This window comes from Astatotilapia calliptera, chromosome 19 (genome assembly GCF_964374335.1).
Source record: "Astatotilapia calliptera chromosome 19, fAstCal68.1, whole genome shotgun sequence".
Lineage (NCBI taxonomy): Eukaryota > Metazoa > Chordata > Actinopteri > Cichliformes > Cichlidae > Astatotilapia > Astatotilapia calliptera.
The window spans coordinates 25175061-25196496 of NC_137440.1; the positions used below are offsets into that span (position 1 = coordinate 25175061).

Here is a 21436-nt window from a genome sequence, read left to right on the forward strand (position 1 = left end):
CAGCCTGGACTCACATAAATTGAAGCTACAGACGACAATTTATTTCCAAGTTTTTATTCTTGGCTGAAAATAATTTTTACACTTTTTTTGTTTTTGTCCAATGGCATACCAAGTTCAGTTCAATAGATACAGTTTGTACAACAACCAATATTCATCAAAGCAGACTTTTACATTGTGTACATTATGAACAACCTGTACATGGACAAAACGCTTACATCATATTTTCAGTCTCCAAACTAAGACTCCGTCTTTCTGCCAGAACCAAACAATCAGAAGGAAATTATGGTCATCCCCCACCCCCCAAAAAAGTTCCACTTAATAAATCTCAGCAACATTTCACCCCCTCCTGTTGAGTAACATGTTCCTTTGATGCAAAAAATCCCCCAAACATCAGGTCAGTAAAACTAGTATTACTTTGGCATCCAGAACAATTTTGTTCTGCACAGGGAAAAAAATGGATCTGGATGCAACTCACAGCTGCAGCAGAGCAGCTAAATCCAACTCCGGTTTAATATGACTGCACAAGTGTTCATTAACAGTCTGGCAGCCATTTGTGGAAGCAGGAAGTGTATCTACAGAGTGACATTTCTCATTGGAGTCGGGACAAGTGTGGCAGCCAGAATACTGAAACTAGAGATACACCATCCATACAAGTTTGCACTTCAAACCGAGCACCATGGCCATGGCCAACAGAGGTGATGCAAAACTCAACACACTGCATGCACTCTTATGGTAACACTGTTGCAACACCACCTCCTTGTTTTTTTGCCTTTCATTAAAACAAAGACGCTGCTGTCATGATATCAACCCTCGTGTTTCTGAAGGCATCACTGCACTCCTTCATATTTTACCAAGCTACGGCGGCCCGCCAGCATTACAGCGCAGAAACGTAACACTTCATCTTCAGTTTAAGATAAAAACAGACGAATGTATTAAAAAAAAGATTTTCCAATTTTACTCCAAACCCAGCATTTATTTTAGCTTTTTAAACCCATGCAGCAAATTTCTACTTTGATCAGTCCAGTGTGTGTTTTCTTTTTTCACCATTACTTCCCATGCCTCTTTCAGCAGGTGTATTGGTTCAGTAAACAAATATTGGGCAGGTATGGCGTCTTTAAAAAAAAAAGTACTATTAATAATACAGATGACTACACTAAATCACACAGCCATATCTGTGTTTATTGCATGAATTGTCATCCTTCTGTCTGCACCAGCAGAGGTCACTAAATAAAGTTTAAATCCATGGATTTCATATCAAACACATTTTCCAAGCTTTTCCAAACTTAAAAAAAATAAATCCTTCATTATCGGAATTAATAAAGCAACAGCAATTCAAAACATACTGACAATAAAAGTGTTCTTAGGCAAGTTAAAAATCAACCAATGATTTTTGATAGATATCTAAAAGAATTTAATGCAGCTTAATATTGGTTCTTTATGTACAGCATGGTACTCTGAAAGTGCTGGGCTTTATAAAGTAGCCAATATATGTAAGAAATAATATATAATACTGTTTAGAGACAGGTCACAAGTCTTTGTGCCCCTTCATGTGGCACAGCGTCTTGCACATCTCAACAATCGGCACCTCCCGGCTTGCCGGCTCTAATACACGGCCAGAACAGAATGTAAGCAGCCACCTTTCAGAACAGATTCAAACATCTGCATCACTGCAGTTTGGCACAACTGTGGAGCAAAATCCACTGCAATCATCTGTGCTGATGCCCGTGGTCAGATCAGCCGGGAGTTGCGGAGGTACTGGATGAGGACCCTGTACACGAAGGTGTACTGGGACAAGGTCTGAACCATCAGCATCCTCTGATTGCGTAGCGCCAACAGGTGCTTGGGAACATCCAATGGCTGAAAGAGAAAATATTCATTTTTGATAATACAAAGATAATACACAGAAACCCCCCCAAAAAAAATCACTTAAAAAAACCAAACAAAACAAAAAAAACCTTCATTAGGGTAAGAAAATTACCTCATTGTGCTCTAGACACGCTATCATGATCTCAGACAAGATGACAACTCCAGTCCGACCCACTCCTGCGCTGCAGTGCACCAGCACAGGCTGGTTGGAGTTCTTTGGGTCACTGATGCTATTTGTGTGTCTTCTCACAGACTGGATCTCCTCCAAGTAGGCTGGAGAAAGATGAGAACGCAAACTTTATATTTAACTACATTTCTGGAAACCTGAATGTAGCAGAGGTTATTAGGCTCAAAAAGGTAAAGATCTGATTATAAACTGATACTGATCCACTCACTGAGGAAGCCTTTGAAGTCCTCGGGACAGCCGTGGTCAGGCCAGTCTGTATACTGCAGGTGCCAGACAGTCCTCTCTTGTTGCGTCAGGAGGTGTTTGATCTTTAGCCCAGTGGTGGCGTAGCAGCCGGACTCTGTGCGGAACCGCGTGGTGATCTTGAAGCGCCCGTACGTCACTGTGTTGTGCCGGGAGCCAAGTCGGGGCCAGTATCTAAAGCTCTTTTCTCGACCGCTCTCCTGAACAAAGGAGATGATGCGCATATGTAAGTGCGCATAGAGACAAGGAGGGAAAAAAATATGAAAGGGTTTAAAATTAAATCAACGTACCTCTTCGGCAGTGACCATGGCAATGATGGAGACACCCTGTTCCCACACCATCTGCCAGAAATCCTGACACGTGTGCGACATGGGACCCTGCGAGGCAATGTAATTCCACTCCTGCCCACCTACTGTCATCTAATGAGAAATAAGACATAAGGAGCATTCTCAGTCATTTCTTTTAAAGAGGGAGAGCCAGTACAGCAGAAAATATTATTCATCTATGGAAGATGTTATGTTGTCATGCCTGAAACTCCAGAAAGAGGAAGTAAAGGTGACTAACACGCTGCCTTACCACAAACCATTAAGCACGACTGAAATTTAAGAGTCGCAGAAATCTATTTGCACAGTATTTCTAGTTATCTGGTTTGCAAATGTATGTACATACATCCCCAAAACAACTTACTCTAATGTGTGATGCATTGATGTAGCCCGTGTTGTTCTCTTTAGTGGGAACCAGCTCCACTCGGGTATCGTCATAAGGCAGGACGTCTTGGAAGCGGTTTCTGTCTCCGCTTTCTGGCAGCTGGGCGATCGTGTACTCCCCTCTCGGACGTTTTGGGATGCTCTCGTACTCCTTCAACACTTCACCCTTCTCCATGTGCTGCTCCAACACTTCGCACTGACAAATGCAAACGGAAAATATGTCACTGTCATGGACAATGCTGTCAAAGAAGATATTTTGCATGGAAGTGAAAATATATCAAATGCTTAAACTGAGAAAATGCATTCTTTTAACAAACAGGTCACAACAATGACTGTAAAATCAATACTGGATGTCTAATCTGCGGTTACACTCGTGTGGTGCTGCATGGGCTCAGGAACACATCCAGAAATTTTTGCCTGAACAGAGTTCACCGTGTCTCCCACAAATTCAAAGAAGTGATGTGTAATCATAATCCACAACCACCACTGTCTGTTCTGGGACAAAGCTCCTTTTCACAGACTAATTGGAAATGCAAAGTCTATTTTTCACATCATGTCCTCCAGACATGCTTGTTGATGACAAGTAGCTGCATTAGTGCCTATAAAAATGGCATCTTGAATATTTCTAGAAAGCCAGCATGAATGCTGAAAGGCATATGCATACTGCATCTTTTACAGTAGCCTGGCTTCGTGGTAGAAGGAGCTGATCTAGCCTGCCTGTAAGTCCAGATATTTCACCAACTAAAAACATCTGACATCACAGCATCAATGAAAAATATGACAGAGAAGACCTGTTCAGCAGCTAGAAGATAAAAGACAACATTCGTCTCCCAAAAGTCCAGCAGCTGGTCTCCTCAGTTCTTCAGACACTTACAGACTGTTTTTGAAGAAGAGGAGATGCCCCTGTCCCTGCCTTTTTGACTCGCATTGCTGCCATCAAATTCAAAACATTTTCTTTTTCTCATTTGATGTTTTCTATGTTCCATTGTGAATAAAATATGGGTTTATGGGATATGCAAATCATTCCGCATTTATTTAGTGTCCCAACTTTTTGGGTTTACTTTCACTGTTAGCGCAACAACCATAAAGATTAGCAATCCTTACGAGTTCAGTTGTGTTTCAAAGCTCTGAACAAGAACACGTACCCTCTCCATAAAAAGTCCTCCAAGAGTCTAAACGAAGTTCAAACACATCCCATTCACACAGAAAATCACTCACGAATTCAAACATTTTTATATGCCATACCCTTTCATCATTCGAGGCTCGTTCAGGCTCATCCTTAATCTCGCTGTGGACTGGCTGCCTGGATATGGACAGGCCATTGAGGTGGGCAACTTTCAGAGGGCCCATCTTCTTCACCTCTGACTTGGCTCCTTTTTTCATGCCCTAGAAAGACGTTAAAGTGGTGACAGAGAAGAAGTGAGAATGACAGCGAACCCCAGAGAACAGACGGACAAGAGGCGGGGACAATGCAGCCTCGCTGGGCGTTTCTAGAGGAATGTCACCTATCTGGTTTACCAAGGTAGACCGACCGCATTCTTCTCAAATACGTTTGCGTCATTACATGCTGGCCACTGAAACTTCTTCTAATTCTTTCAGGATCTGGACTCATGTGATGTTGATGTAGGGCAGAGGCATCAGGTTACAGAGAAAGCAGTTTTTGTTTTCTGACATTAACAGTGCAGCAACCGGCCAAAACAGAAACAGACTTAGGCTTGTACTACTGGCAATAACACTGACGATTCAAGAAAGAAAATCTTGTATGTTTTTCCCTTATTGGTGATTATTGTTAATAAGCACAGGTGACTGCGTCTTCAATGTCATTACAGTCTTACATTACAGTCTGCTGCAACTGCACAACTCCAAACCACTTTGCTTTCAAATGTATTCACCATAAATACATAGTGTGCTTAGCGACAGTAACAAGTCATTAGGTATACAGTAAAACCAGTTTTATGTGTAGGTAATTATTATAGGAACACCAACACAGGAAAAAAACCCCAAAAGACAACAACCCTCGTCTCAGACAAACCAAGCTAGTGTCACGTAAAAAATAGTTTTCTTGTTAGTAATTTGTACATCATTGTGAAATTATGACAATGTTGTTAAAAATGAAGCAATACACAACAAAATTAAATGTCTAAAATAAATAACAAATAAACCTAAAATAACTGCATATTGTAGAAAATGATATTACCATGTCTTTGTTGATCATCAAGTGGGTCTAGGAGCTATTTAAATACCAAAAACACTTGATACAAAGAAATGCACACAGCCCATATTCAGGAACTTTGCCTGTAAACATGCCATCAGGGCTTATATAAGGCTGTGTGTCACAGCTATACAATTATGGCTATCCAGACACACCTTCCAACCTCAGGCAGCAGCCTTGCAGCCTGCCATTATTATCTTCTTGCAAAAGATGCTCTGCGAGCTCTAAAATGTCTGAGCTATGAGCAAATGCTCTGTTCTTTGTTGTAAGTGCGAACACAAGTATCTTTATGCGATTCTGCCATCTGAGGCACTGAAGACCCAGCAGATTACTTTGATTTTTTTGAGGGCAATGTCACCACAACAACAGTGAAACACTTGTGGCTAACATTACATTAGCTCCGATTGTACTCCCACAGGCCAGAGCTATGTCGTAATTATAACCCTGAGGGATAATCAGAAATTGTGGAAACTTTAAAACCGATCTGAATCCAATAAACAAGGACTGGGTTGGGTCACTGGTTTTCATGTCGCCTTTCATGCTTCAGAACAAGCCAAACTCAGCTGGCTTGTTTTCCCCGCGGCCCGTTAGATGTTTGTTTCTCTCCTGCTCTGTGCTCCTATTTGCTGTGTTTTAATGCAGTTGAGTTCCCAATAAAACTATGGGAAGAGTATAAAATGGGGACACAAACACAACCCATTAGCTGGGATCTGTTTAATTTTTAAACCAGCCACCTCTTACAAGCTATTTCCCAAGCCGTTTCTCTGCATTAAATTTATTTTATTTTTTTATAACTCTCTTGTTTGCTGACAAAATCAACATTTGGGTTAGTTCCAAACAACTACTGTAATTAGGGCTCTGTTTAAAAAAAAGAAGTTAGAATGTTTAATTCACGTCTTTTCTATCAATCAGGTCATATACATGTGCTGTACTCCCATTGGCCGCTCCTTTTGCTGAAAGATATGTGGCTTCAGCTTCAATACTTTTAAGGCTATCCGGTTGTTCAGTCTGACGTCACTAGCCGTGTCTGGGTCTAAACTCCGCTGCAGGTCCATATATCAAACGATCACTATGGCATTACTGAGAGTTGAAAAACTGTCTAAAGTCTTTCATCTTTAATAAAATGATCAGCGTTCTGCTCTACCAGGTGTAACAATTGAGTTTGGCATCAAGGCATCCATGAAAACGGAATTTATGACATTTAACGGAAATATGTCTGTGAAGGTTCTCAGTCATCCAGGTCATTGTAGTCAAAGGAGCTTGCAAAGAAGTACCCAGCCACTGGTACAGATATGTGGACGACACTTGGGTCAAAATCAAGACACAAGAAGTGGAATCCTTCACTGCGCACATTAACGCTGTGGATAAAAACATCAAGTTCACCAGGGAAGACACAAAGGACAACTGTTTGCCTTTCCTGGACTGCGCCGTGCACATTGAAGAGAACGGCAAACTCAACATCGAAGTTTACCGGAAGCCCACACACACGGACCAGTACCTCCTCTTCGACTCCCATCACCCTTTGGAACACAAACTTGGAGTAATTAGTAGAGCAGGGCGATATGGCCAAAAATATTTATCACGATATATATTTGAAAATTTGCGATAACGATATAACTGACGATATAATTGATGCGAGACAAAATACAACTCCACAACATTACTAGCGCAAAAAGACAACCTTCCATTTATTTTCACTTAAACAAGAAGCTGGTTTTTATGTACATTAAAGCTTTATAAAAATGTAACAGTGCAAATGCAAATTCCTTGCTGAAAGTTTAACCAAAAGGCATTTCCAGTAGAAATGGGCTGACATATCCTGAGCATTACCATGTATAATATCCACTGAAGTTAAAAAGAGGTGCTTTGCAACATTAAACTGCAGTGTGCAGTACGCATTTTTCGGACCATAAGGTGCACGGGATTATAAGGCACATTAAGCGAAACAAAGCAGTCAGATAAATCAAACTTTATTAAACTCATTTTTCTTGCTTCCTCCACTTCTGTACCATTGATTCATTAATGTTGAATTCTCTGGCAGCTGCTCTATTCCCATGTTGTTGCAGTATATTAATGACTAACCTTGTATTGTGGATGGATTATCTCAGTTGTTCTCCTGACTGAAGTTTGGTCCGTTTACAGCATCCTGCCATGCGATTGCATTTGTCCCTAACTATCAGGCACGTTAACTTTTATAAGTGGAAAAGTGTTAGTGTTCGTCCTCAAGCTTCACTATGTTATGCTAACATAGCTGTGTCGCTAGCGATCACGTAGCACATCATTATATACCAGCTAGCCCAACTTCAGTAACCCTACAAACGCCACTGCTGTTTAGTTTCCTGTCTTCATTTATGTTGGAAGTGATAGCAGAGCTGTACGTTTGATTTTTTTCAGAAATCTCTCAGTCAGAACATGCAATATCATGCTTGGGTAACTAGCGAAACTAGCGAGCTAACTTCCGCTAGCTTCCTGCTAACTTCTAACTCCGTTAAATGTAATAAATTTTGTTTTCATGGATGCCTGGAAGTTAAACTTCATAGTTACACCTGGTAAAGCAGCAATGCTGATCGTTTTATTAAAGAATTTAGACAGTTTTTAACTCTCAGTGATGCTGCAGTGTTCGTTTGACCTGAAGGTACGGAGTTTAGGACCCAGATTACTCCCAGATTTAAGAGCATCTTAGTCCGACAAATACAACGGCCGCTTGCATGTTCTGCAAAAAAATGTGCCTTGTCGTGTATCTGACGGACAAACACCAAACCAGTTCCACATCACTGAAGTTGCACCATTTTTACAAACCAATTCTGGTTCATTTGTTTCACTCAACAATCGGCCATGTGCGTATGAAAACAAAGGCACTGCGCATGCGCGTTTTACTCATATTCTATCGCGATATTTCATTTTCCTATCGTTGCCTAACATTATACCGGTATTACCGTGAACGGTATAATATGGCCCAGCCCTAGTAATTAGGACCCTACACCACCGGGCAGAACATGTTCCCTCTAAGCCTGAAGGAAAAAAGAAGGAACACACACATGTAAAGGAAGCACTCAAAACGTGCGGCTATCCTAAATGGGCGTTCTTAAAGTCAGCAAAGAGGCACAGAAAAGAAGACCAGACACCAGCGAGGGAGGATAAGAAGGACAGACGCAACAACATTGTCATCCCCTATGTAGCCGGTGTATCAGAGAAACTCAGGAGAGTTTTCTCCAAGCATGACATCCCGGTGTATTTCAGACCCAGCAACACGCTCAGACAGAAACTGGTTCACCCGAAAGACAAAACGCCAAAACACAAACTTAACAATGTGGTGTATGCTGTACAGTGCAGCGAGGAATGCTCAGACCTCTACATTGGAGAGACCAAACAGCCACTTCACAAGCACATGGCACAACACAAAAGAGCCACCTCCACAGGACAAGACTCAGCAGTCCATCTGCATCTTAAGGACAAAGGACACTCTTTCGAGGATGCCAATGTTCACATTTTGGACAGAGAGGACAGATGGTTTGAAAGAGGAGTGAAAGAAGCCATCTATGTCCACTGTGAGCGACCATCTTTGAACAGAGGCGAGGGTTTACGACACCAACTCTCTGCCATCTATAATCCAGTTTTGAGATCCCTTCCCAGACGCCTTAAAACGCCCACTCACATCCTGGGCCAGCTGACCTCAGGAATTCGCATGATAAGGTAGGGCCAGGTTTCACAATGAGCTCACCCGAAACCCTGGCTGATTGGGACCCACACCCAGTTTCACACCTTGGCTCATGTGATTAGAGGATCATCAGGGGGTCCTTTGGTCCCTCTTTGGGGGAAAACTCCCACTGGGTTTAAATCTGGGACTCCCCACCATTTGACCTTAGAACTGAAGAAGCTTCTCGGATGAGAGGTGAAACGTCTTCAAGCAACTTAAAGAAGTCCAGACGCTTTTCTTTGCAAGCTCCTTTGACATTTAACGGAGTTAGAAGTTAGCAGGGAGTTAGCTCGCTAGCTTCTATCTAAATACAATATAGCATGTCCTGACTGCGGGGTTTTGGAAACAAATTAAAACGTACAGCTCTGCTATCACTTCCAACATAAATGAAGACAGAAAACTAAACAGCAGTGACGTTTGTAGGGTTACTGAAGTTGGGCTAGCTGGTATATAATGATGTGCTACGTGACCGCTAGCGAAACAGCTATGTTAGCATAATATAAACAAGCTAACTTTTTTTCCCACTCGATAAAAGTTAACGTGAGTGTTCTCGGTGGTCAGGAACAAATGTAATCGCATGGCAGGATGCTGTAAAAGGACCAAACTTCAGCCAGGAGAACAACTGAGATAATCTATCCACAATACGAGGTTAGTCATTCATATACTGCTGCATGGGCTGGGCTGTAGTTCCATCCTAAGGTTTTAAAAACTGAGCTTAAATAAATGATTAGCGGTAATAAAAGCCGAGGGAGGTCAACAGTGATCACTGACTGTTTTAGGAGCTTTTTGAGATCAAATAGAAGAAAATACAAAACATTAAACATGTTAACAACACAAAAGCCATATTAAACGCAGACTACTTTAGACCCGGAAGTAGGAGTCGTCGCGTCATCACTGAACAACCGGATAGGCACCAAAAGAGCTAATTTGGAGCAAGGTGGAGTGAGAAGAAAATTGGTCTGGAACGATGGCCAAAAAAAGAAAAGCCCAGGAAGAGTGCTTTTCCAACTTTTTTATTAAAGCACTACCGTACTATGCTCCTACTGTAAAGAAATACATTGATGTATTATAGTTAATGCAGGTCCATTCATCCATCCCTCTCACCAGCTAATGTGAGGGAGTAGCAAGACGTTCCCAAGCCAGCTGAGAGATGTAATTTCTCCAGACTGATTCTCATTCCTGCCACTTTGTCCTCGGCTCCATTGTGACCTGGAGGCCACCACCTGATGAAGTCAGTGGGACCATATCAGCTGCCAAATGCAGAGGTGAAATCCTGAGGCCATCAAAGTGGAAGCTTTCTGCCACTTGGCTAAACCTAGAAGTTCTGTATAAAAATTATAAACAGAATCTGTGACCAGGGCAGCCCTGGCGGAGTCCTACATGCATTGAGAACGAGTCTGACTTATTTGCTGGCTCCAAGCTCCTGCAACAGTTATAGTGTTCAAATGGCTTGTAGTAACAGGGCAGTCAGTCCATACTCATGACGCATCCCCACAGGATACTACAAAGGACGCAGTCTCCAAGTCCACAAAACACATGTGGACTGGTTGGGAGAACTCCCAGTTAAAAAAAAAAAAAAAAAATCAAAAAAGAAACAGCATATTATTAAAATACTCTGAACAACGGGGGAAATTTGGAAACAAGACTCACCGCAGGAGGTAAACCTTCTACTGCTTTCTTCCCAGGAGGAACATCAGACACAGGCCTCTTCTTGAAGTCTTTCTTGGGCCTCGGCTTCTCCTGACCACTCAAGTCTCCCTCTGAAACCGAAGGCATAATCCTGGGCTGCTGTAACTCTGATACTAGGTACAGTGGCTCACGTTCATGGATCAGGGTATGAACCTTATAGGTTAAGTTGCCGGTTATAGAGGGGTCAAGAGAGGAGCCTATGGGATATGCAGGAGGAGGCTCTGTCGGAGTCTGCTGCTGCTGAGGTGTCAGGGAAGAGAGAGATGTCAGACTGTGATGCTGCTGTGGCGGCTGCTCGGGAACTAATGCCTCCTGAGAAAGTGGTGTGTGACGTCCACTGTCATCCTCAAAGTCCTCTTCTTCTCCGCTACTGTGAACTAGCATGGTGGCGTCTGAAAGGGACTTTTTATGTCCGTACTGCACATCTTCCTTAATGTCTTCAATGTCTTCTGGATTTTTTTGTTCCAAAAACACATTGAGCTGGGATCCCTGAGAGCGCCCGCCATGCAGCACTGGAGGAGGTGTGGCCATTTCAGCTGCTGAAGAAGACGCCGTGCGCTCTTTGACCCTTATCCCCTCAAAACTTTGCGCCAACCCAGCAATTTCAATGGAGTTACGTTTCTGAGCATGGTACTGCTGCCTTTGTGGAGGTCCGCTGTAAAGAGGCTCTGAGACCTCTTGCAAAGAGTGTGCAACGGGCAGGCTGTCCTCCTGAAAGGTCTGGACTGAGTGGTGCACACGCCTTGTTATAATCAGGTCTGGATTGCTGCTGCTGACGTACAGGTGACGTGACAGATCAGGTGTGCTGTTAGCTGGTCTAGGATGAGCGTATGGGTAAGGTGGAGGTGATCGGTACACGTGTGTCTTCATGATGTTGGGGGCTGGATACTCTTGTGCCTGTTGTAACTGGACATTTGTGAGCTCTGGGACACTTACTGCCCCCACCACAGATCGCCTCTCTGTAGGGTAGGGGTATGGAGAAGGGCTGTGGAAGCTGGAGCCCAAATGCAAGAGATAGTGGTGGTGCTGAGCTGCCCCGCCATGCTCCCCCCTGATTTCTGGCTGGCTGTAAACTAGAGGATCTGGTCTACTGTAGGCATAGGAGTTTCCAATATTTAGGTTCCTCATAGAGTGGCTTTGCCTGTGCTCTTGAGACAAAACCATTCCTCCCCCTGCACCTCGGTTCTTCTGACGCATCACTGTCTCATAATCAGGAGTGGCACGGTAAGAAGGTGGGATGAGAGCGCTGTGCCGGTGAGAGGGGACGTAGTCTGGTCTGGTTATGTCGCTTGTAATAGAGGGGTTGGAGGACATGGGTGAAGGCTGAAGGTAGTGCTGGGGATTGGTTAGGGAGCTGGTACTGTGGGCACTGTACACACTGCCATTACGTAAACGTCCTCCACTACTGTATTCTAGAGGAGAGCAGTCCAGGCTGGTCTGAGAGTGGTAGTAGAAACCGTTCTGACTGTTCATGTACAGGTTGTCTATGAGCAAGTGAGAAAATTCCATTATAACTAAAGAACAGTTTAAGCATTTAGACGTAACCAAAACAAAAAAGACAAGAAGAAGAGTTTACCTTGTGATGATGTGTAAGGCTCTGTGAAATGGCCATTGTAGTGCATTTGTGGAGGGGGCATCATGTAGGTCTGCGGCTTTGGCTGGAAATCAAAAAAGAAAAAAGGAATAAAGGGATTTAATCAGTGCTAATATGAGCCAAACGCTGCCAAGGAGCAAAGAATCAAACACTGCTTCTAAACAATGATTATTCATTATAACAATACCCATGAGAAAGAGTGAAAAAATTTGTCAACTTTTCAATTAAAAACAAATGCAGAATTATTTTTCTTAAGGACGCGTTTCAAAATAAACTACTGTTTTACAAGACCATTATGTTGTAAGCTGTATGTATTTTCCTTCCCCCCACATTAAATACATTTTCTTTGTTTGTTTTTTTAATAAAGCAAAGATGCAACTTTTTAAATCTGTGTGTTTTAAGTGAGTGTGGGCATTACCAGAGATACCCTAGTAGAGGATCTCCGTCTGACTGGGTTGACAACTGTGGGCTGGGGTTGGCTAGCAGAGGAAAAAAAAAACCCCAAAACAAAACGTGAGTCAGCAAAGATGAACTTACCCACTACTGCTGTTACAAAAAAAGTGTTTTGCAATACTTGATGTTGTTCTTGGACACTGATATGGCACACCTGGAAAGGTGCAGACCAGGTTAAGTCCATAAAACATGTCGTGCTATTCTTCTCCAGCACACCAGTGTACATGCTTGATGAGTCATGTTTTGATTTTACATTCACTTTTCATTTACCAATTGTTAAAGACAGTTTAGCAGAAGTTAGATTTTGTCTTAACAACAACGCACTGCCCAAATAAAATGCAGTCTAACCTTGTTTTAGACTTGAAAATATGCAACACAGAAGTGAAAGAACGTGACTAAGCTCTTCGTCTCATGAATGTATCTGACTCATTACTCAACACGTATAGAGTTCTGACACTCTTAATAGTCCCTTGATTCAACCCAACGCAGTTCAGTTACATTACTTTTAGATTCACAGATGCTGAAATTCATCTAAAAGTCAATAAAATGTGCAACCCTGTGTACTGGCTCTAAGTAGTAACTCAAATCTAAAAATGTATTTCACTTAAATTAAGAATCACTGTGTGGTTCAAAACCCAAGGCCCATTTCAAATATGCAGGAAGCGTATTTGTGGTGGCACTGTTGGGTAAGCAGCTGAAAGGAATGAATAATGGCACTTGTCTGGCAGGCATACTGTAGGCGTTGGCTGACTGTGTTCCTCACCCCTTATTAGAAGGCAGAGAGGGACGAGAGAGCATTGGAAAACGAGGAAAGGATAGAAAGAGAAGGGACTTCTGGGAGCCCTCAGAAGGCAGGGGGTCACACTCCTCTCTGAAGAGAGAGGAGGAAAGGAGTACAGACATGAGACTACACCAAAGATGACACCCATGCATGAGACAACGATGAACAAAGAGACAGCTTGGGGTAGACGGGTGGAGAGAAAAAACACTCACAGGCTACTCATGTTAATCTTATAAAACTTGAGCCTGGCCAGACACATCCGGCACACATATTTGGAGGTTTCCATGTCTTCCTACACATGAGAAAGAAAAACAAAAATTAGATGGCTAAACATGTGGTACAGACTAGTATTTGCTTAGTTATGGACAAATAAAGGCAATCCTGGGAATGCCAGTGTGATTTCATGGCCCCACATACACACTATGCTAAGGTTAATGATGAAGGCCATCTCCAAATTATCAAAATCCAATAACAGACAGCAATGTCACTAGGGATGGAAAAGACACTGCAGTTACTCACGGTCTGATACTGAACACTCTCTTCTCTGTTGGCTAGCTCCAGGGCAAAGAAAGACCTGTTGTGACTCATGTTGTTAATATCATGCCACCTACACAGCCAATTAAAGCACAGCGGCACAGAGGAAGAAAGGAGGGGGGAAGAAAGGAAAAAAAAACAACACATGATGTCATGGTGGTCACAAAACCTCAGGGCGTTTTTACAGACATGGTTGCTTTAAAAACATGCATATGTGGGAGTCAATCAAAAGCCATCTAGAACTCATACTGGTACATAGCTAAATACTTTAATGTTCACATACTTACAAAACTGACAGATAACATTCCCAAACATCCTCATCAGCTATCACAGTCTACTTGACCCACTACCTCCTGAGCCATATTCAAGGCTGGAGAACATTAAGGAGACAACCTTAACCAAGAATAGCTTGTAAGTAAGCTGTGCCACAAAACTCTGTCTTCCAGATTGAGTTGTGTGGCCGTCACACTTTCCCCCCCCCCATTCTTAGAAGTAAATCAGATTTCAGTTCTTTAGGTATAATTGCAATCATTTTTCCTAGGCTCACCTGTATAAAACAAGCGGACGCTCGCTTTTGTGCTTGACAAAGATGCCGTCAAGGCAGGAACCCAGGGTAACATCTGCACCTGTATTGTCCTGGTATGACCAAAGGAGAATTTTGTAAGCCAGTGTCATACTTGTTAAAGGATCCAGTGATGATCCAGTGGCTTTCACAGACCTACCTTGGCTTGAAAGGTTTCTTGGCCATAGCCCTCCATTTTCTCAACCTCCTGCATGTACAACATCTCTGCCTCTGGAACTGGCAAACCCCTGAAAAGATTTTTAAAAAATATCAAGAAAATGATAACAGTACTGTGATCATATAAACATATTAATCAGAAGAGATGTGTATTAATCGAAACAGACTTTATATGTATTTGCTTGTGCATTTGCTCCAATTCTGTGTGACGGTGGGGTTGGAGCCAATCCCAGCTGTCATGAAGCATGAGGCCAGGCACACTCTGGACACACACGGAGACTGATGACCACTCACGCTTAAGTTAATCTAACCTGTACATCTTTGGACTGTGGGAGGAAGCCATTGTAGCCACAGGTATAGGAAGAACATGCAACCCAGTGGATTCAAACGCAGGATCTTCTTGCCGTGTGGTGACAGTGCCCAACCTCTCACCTCTGTACCACTACTAAAAGGTATTTTTCTCCTAACAACAGCTTTGTTGTTAGGAGAAACAACATTTAGCCCCTTATTGTGCATCCTCAGTCAGATATTTAGGGAACCCTAGTTTGTAAAATGGTCAAGGATCAACAGAAAGGCTTCGAGTGTAAAACAGTTTGTTGTCCTCTGAAACTTTCATCACCTCATGTTTCCTAGGAGATACTAAAAAGTTAATGACATTATAAGTAGAAGTGACACAGCTTTATTAACAATTTGTTTACTTTTTTTTTTTTTATCTCATGAGGTAAAGATAGTCATTAAAATCTGATGAATGACAGTTTGTTAAATTAACTGTGTTTACCGTTGTTACAAAAATCAACCAAATGCGTTATTTGCCTTAAACATTTACATTATACATTCTACTCAGAATAGAGACGACCAAGAACCAAAAGCCCCAATCTCCAAACAGACCAAATCAGAGCCAGTGTGTTTCCTCTGCTCGCCATTTGTGTGACCGGGTAGACTGATACTTCGAAATCTGGCTTACTTGAAGGACTGATAAAGAAGAGCCACTTTCTGAATGGCCTCTTCCAGCACTCGCTCATCCTGAATCCAGTCCTGCAAAGACAGAGCGAGAGAAACGTGTTTGATCCAATCCACACAAAAGAACATCTGAGTTTAATGGAGAACAAGTGGAGAATGCTTACAATGGGGAACAGTTCAAACTTCTGAAGGAATTCCTGGGAATCATATCGATTAAAGTCTCCAAAGTCAGCTGTGGGCAAGAAGAAACAATAGAGCATAAAGTACAGACATTTGTAGCAAAGCAGACTCCAAGGCTCTCTCAATAAATCCTATGTCTATTTCCGCTTGCAGTACAATTCAAAATAGACATTCAGGACTTGCAGAACGCTGTAATGCCTTCTGGAAAGCTGTAGTGTATGATGACATGATGGACTAAATTTAGAAGGGGAGATGTTTGTTTGTTAGCCCGCCAGCGTCTGATAACGTAGAGGTCCTAAACTGTTACAGCCTCAGGCTTCCTTCTGGCAACATTAACAGCTTTTCTTTTTCTTTTTTTCCCCAGACATCAGCTGTGCTTAAAGGCTACAACTGTCCTCCATTCCCAACTCTGCTGCACGTTACACAAAACAGCTTTACTCGCGGCACACTGCACAAGTTTTCATTGCAAACAAAGCACAGACTAAATATGAAGGGCAACTGCAAGAAGATTCAGTGTGCTTTTCTAAACATTGAATGTTAGTCAGGCATTTGAATATGGCTGCAGCAGTAAGTGATCTCAGCAGCACAGCTATGCTGTAACACCCAGGCAAGTAAGCTGCAGCGCCTGATATAACTCTGCCAGCACTGTCTGAGATTCTTCCAGCTGAGCGAACGTTACAGGAGCTCAAACTCAAGCAAAGAGTGTTCAAATTCACTCACTGTTGATCAGTTTCATAGATATGTTTAGGATGTAGAGTTCTTCTTCAGTGTTTTTTTAATATATATATATAGATATAGATAGATAGATAGATAGATATAGATATATAGATAGATATAGATATATAGATATATAGATAGATATAGATATATAGATATATAGATAGATATAGATATAGATATATAGATAAAGATAAAGACAATGTTGGATAACACCTCCCACCCACTCCATGACATGTTGGTCAGTCACAGGAGCTCGTTCAGTGAGAGACTGAGATTACCGAAAAGCACCACTGAACGACACAGGAAATCATTCCTGCCTGTGGCCATCTCCCTGTACAACGCATCCACTTAACACACTGTTTGCTGCTACAGCTACACATGTTTCTTTTCCAAATATTTATTTATAAGTGACTTATGTATGTATGTATGTATATATATGTATATATTGTACTATTCTTAGCTAGCGTATTGTCTGTCTTGTCTTAATGTTGGTTTAAAATGGAGCACTGTAACAAAAAATAATTTCCCCCAGGGATCAATAAAGTATTCTGATTCTGATTCTGATATATATATATATATATATATATATATATATATATAGATAAAACAAAAATTGTAAAGATGTTCTTATAATCTATCTGTTAAACAGCTGAACGGAGGTTTCTGACAAACTACTGTGAGGAGCAAACCTCTAAAACAAGATGCTGAGATTTAAAAAAAAAAAAAAAAAAAAAAGTACCATTAATCCCAACAATTTGTATGCAACTTGATTTCAATGTTTTTTAGCTGTGCTTTAGGTGGAAAACTAGACTTCTATTCAGAAATAATTGATGAAAACTCATTTCCAGTACAACTCCAATCTCTTTGCTTGAGACTTGAGACCCCTTTATATTCACAGCACTCGTCGTGTTTCTCGCAAAAATAACGTCGCCACAGCTTAAAGCGGACCATGGTTAATGTTTAATCTGTCCTCTTGCTTTTTTTCTTCCTGGTACAGGAGGAGCAGTCTTGTACCAGTGCTGATGCTGTAACTTCTATGCTTCTGTAATGACACATCCATCATTAAACTGGTAGTGAAAACTGACATGAACACATACTCATGTCTTCTTCCTGGCTGCAGTATCAGCAGCACTGTACCGGGTCAAAAAAACCCTGCAATGTGCACAACTGAAACAACACAGAGCAGCTTGCACCAGAAGACGTGACACCACACTGAACACGTTGTGCCATCTGTGAGGGCAAGAAGGAACACAGGACTTACCAAACTACAAATTCTGCCATCAGGCTAGTATAATACATCCACAATACCTTGCACTGCCAGGCTGGCCAAACGTATAGCTTGTTCGAGTGAGCACGATATCCTGCCCTCTAAAACATCTTTCTTCAGTTGCAGGTAATACTGATATCTGTAGAGAGAGGAAGCAACTGTTAGGAGCAGAAGACTGGCAAACAAAACAAGAACTATCTTCATGTTTCAGATATAACATCATTAATTACAAAACATCTAGCATACAGCACCAGATAAATTAACACTCAATGTTTAATGGCCAAATCAATAAATAAAACAAAAAAACTGTACAATCAAGTAAGAGTGTTTTAACTACTGTAGCTGATAGTCAGTACAACTTTTTAATACTTGATGTGGCGGCACTAAATTTTGTCTAAAATTCTCTAAGGTCTTTCTTGCCAGTAGTCTTGAGCGACAAACAGTAAAAGAGAAAAAAAGAGCAGTGGCTTTGTAAAGACACTTCCTGCCACTGATCACCTTGTGATCTCCTGTTGCAGTTGGGTGACACTGGGTATGTAAAACACGACTCCAAAGTAAACGGTGGGCTCCAGCCCATACTTGTCCAGCTGCTTCTTCAGTGGCTTCTCCAAGTCAATCCATCTCTGCTGGTTCTGCTTGTTTAAGTACCACAGGCTAAAGTATGTTATCTAACAAGCCAAAAAAAAATTAAAAAAAATGCAAGAGGACAGATTAAACATTAACCATTCTAGGGTAAACTGTAATCCAGGCAGGCACATTTAGACTTATATTACATATTAAAGACTAGACCAATAGGTTACCGCTTAAGAGCTCAGTGCCAATGTAAATCTGCTCGTCTTCTCCTGTTTATAAATATAACACAGACCTTAAAATCCAAAGTTGCAATGTCTGAAATTCTGGCAATGTTGGCGTGATATCCACAAATGTTTAGAAACTGTATTTAAGAACACATTTCCATTTGACACTTTCACAGTGTATATGTGGGTCACAGCATAGAACAACGAATGAAGGCAAATGCTTAATGGCAGTACTACTTTATGATGGGGAAATAAATCCAGTAAAACGTGAGTACAATTTGAAGACTGGCTAAAAATCATTTATGAAAACTACTCAATGGAAAGATTGCCATTTTTGTTATAAGCACAGCAAGATAAATTTACAAAATAATGAAACGCTTATATCATCCCACTTAGGAAACTTAGATTAACTAGAAAGGCTAAATTATATAATTACCAATATGAAAACAGACAGAGGAGCTTAAAAACTTATCTATATAGAAATAAGACTAGAGACACGAGGTTCTTCTGTTTTAATTTAACGTCATCAGTGAAATGAAATTTTCTCAAAAAAATAGGAACATTAATACGAATTGTCTGGTTCTTTTTATGTAGCTGTTATGTATCATCTAAAATAAATCTAAAATCGAAGACTTCTCTAGATTGTGCTGCCCTCTCTATCCGAATATCCCACAATGAACACTGGTAAGAGAGCAGCTGGAAAAAACAACTAGAAATGTGTTTACTGGCATTTTACACTGGACAATAGCTGCTGTCTATGAGTAAGCACTGTGTAAACATTACAGAAATTTGTTTTTATAGCAATACTAAAAAGTTATATTCAAAATAAAGGACCTACTAACCCAGATACATCCATGGTTGAAATGCAACAGTGAATTGTGCTTTTTGTAGTTTAACAGACTGACTAGTTCACCACATGATTCGCCTAGTAACTCTACTAACACTAAAAAAGCAAATAATGTGACATAAAGTAAATGAAGGTGGAGGCCTTGCATTAGCATCACTAACCAAACATGCTAAATAAATGCCAGACTTGGACATGAACCTCAGTACATTATCTTTCATGTTTCTCAACGTGAGTTACATATATGTGTATGTAAAGCATTTAACTGGGAAATGATTGAGTCATTACATCTTGGGAAATATTATGGGAAATGACATTATATGAGTAGACAATGACAAACTGGTTATCATAGTTTCTGTTGTTCTGCTTACTAGTTTCAAGTAAGAATGTGACCAGCAGACAATGGTCACAAAAATACTTTGTTGCTGAGATGGCAGGTCTTAAAGAGTCCATATAAGAGAGAACAATCAGCACTTGTATTGCGTGAAAAACACCTACATACCTCTCTTAACTCGAGTCTCTGGGCTACTGCCTCCAAACATTCCTGTCCAGTGCTCTCCACTGAGAGTGTAAACTCAACAAACTCTCCATTGAGAAGCTGAATCCGTGTGACAAGACAGCTCTTGCTTGAAACAGTATACCTTCGAGTCCTTTTGAGTTTTAAGCCAAACGGCAAGGGCATGTTTCAGGCGTCTTAAACAGTGGAGAGGGGGTCTCCACTCAGGCCAGAGGAAGTATTCTCCTTGATGTCCACAAAGTTGTGATAATGTAACAAGTCAGGGGGGTCATCATCAGCACACAGGTCTGAAAAGTCAGACGGAAAAATCAAATCAGATGAGCATCCAAAACCCACAACCAAATCTAGCTTTAACAGCGTGGCCTTACTCATCACTAAAGAATATATTACGATACTTACCCTTAAAGACTAGACTAACACGGGGATTACCGTAAAGTAATCCCCTTAATGCTTCATTTTGACAGCAATTGGGTCTCAGTAACGTTACAATTCCTCCACCTCTTGAGTTGTTTAACAATCTGGGCACAGCAGAAAGGGCAAATCCTACGGATATCCCCTCTGACCTGTGCACTTACTGCTAACTACAATGGTCATTTTTACTACGCCTATGGCTACAGTAATCACTTTCCGGCGAATAGTCTGATCCAAACACCAACAAGTGCGACCGATTCTATAAGAAGCAGGCACTTCAAAATCATAAACCATGCATCCATTATATTTCAAATTATTGATAGTTACAATTGGACTTTCTTTACTGCTACAATTAAACGCTTGGTCTACATATTTGGTATTATCTAGCTGCTTTTAAGTCACTTTAAGAAAATCCATTACATTCACTACAACTGGCTTGGAATTAGCGTTTACGCTAGCCCGCTAACTTCCAGCAAATAGACGACACCCTTGGGAAGCTGACGTCGCCCCCGGTAAATAATTTTTTGGGGAAAAAAACATCAACGTTACCGTTAGCCACCAGATGCAACTTGGTAGTCCAACTATTGGTCAGTCCTTAGGGATTCCACCACCAAAGTCAATGGATGCTGCTTACTGGATATTAGATTAACAGGCAGTTTGTTTGTCTGTAGTTTGTTCTGGATCCAAACTAACAGAGCCCACATGCCTTTTGGTCCAAGTGTTCACTCCAAGTTCCAAGCGTGTTTCGCTTCCTGGGATTAGAAGAGCAACAAGTGTTTCGGTCTTCATCCGCGGCGCTATTGCTTTGGCGTTTGTTTGATCAGCCTTCAATACATTCCTGGACTACACTGAAATCAACACCAACTCAACTAAACATTTATACAAGCTAGCTGGTTAGGTGTATTTTCATAAGCAAACTGTTTAAAATCTATTGTAGTTCCTCTGGAGCGGAAGGATACATGCAGGTTTTCAGAGCGATGACATCAGACAGCTGGAATGCCGAGCAGTGAAAATGCCAGAAATGGGACAGCTGTCAGG

At 41.4% G+C, this 21436-nt stretch overlaps 1 protein-coding gene across 2 annotated transcripts; it reads right to left on the reverse strand.

Annotated features, from left to right (window-relative positions):
• Positions 1–38: 38 nt before the first annotated feature.
• ptpn21 (protein tyrosine phosphatase non-receptor type 21) lies at positions 39–21169 on the reverse strand. Of its 2 annotated transcripts, XM_026151546.2 has the most exons (20): positions 20948–21169; positions 19973–20274; positions 18328–18497; positions 17871–17968; positions 15827–15894; positions 15667–15737; positions 14686–14773; positions 14511–14599; positions 13949–14036; positions 13642–13721; positions 13412–13519; positions 12614–12674; positions 12178–12259; positions 10563–12085; positions 4249–4389; positions 2984–3199; positions 2587–2715; positions 2262–2496; positions 1979–2139; positions 39–1857 (listed from the first exon to the last, which is right to left on the reverse strand). In XM_026151546.2, the coding sequence occupies exons 2-20, from the start codon at positions 20150–20152 to the stop codon at positions 1729–1731; spliced, it is 3717 nt and encodes a 1238-aa protein (XP_026007331.1). In that variant the 5' UTR covers positions 20153–20274; positions 20948–21169; the 3' UTR covers positions 39–1728. The 2 variants fall into 2 exon arrangements, with proteins under 2 accessions (XP_026007331.1, XP_026007332.1); XM_026151547.2 differs by lacking the exon at positions 13412–13519.
• Positions 21170–21436: the final 267 nt, after the last annotated feature.

What these genes read in the sequence shown, in the direction of transcription:
- ptpn21 (XM_026151546.2), bottom strand. Translation starts at nt 20,152, where the DNA reads ATGCCCTTGCCGTTTGGCTTAAAACTCAAAAGGACTCGAAGGTATACT. An exon ending in AGAGACTCGAGTTAAGAGAG is followed by an intron (nt 18,498 to 19,972) that starts GTATGTAGGTGT and finishes TTGGCTTGTTAG; the next exon opens with ATAACATACTTTAGCCTGTG. An exon ending in TCAATGCATCACACATTAGA is followed by an intron (nt 2,716 to 2,983) that starts GTAAGTTGTTTT and finishes ATTTCTCATTAG; the next exon opens with ATGACAGTAGGTGGGCAGGA.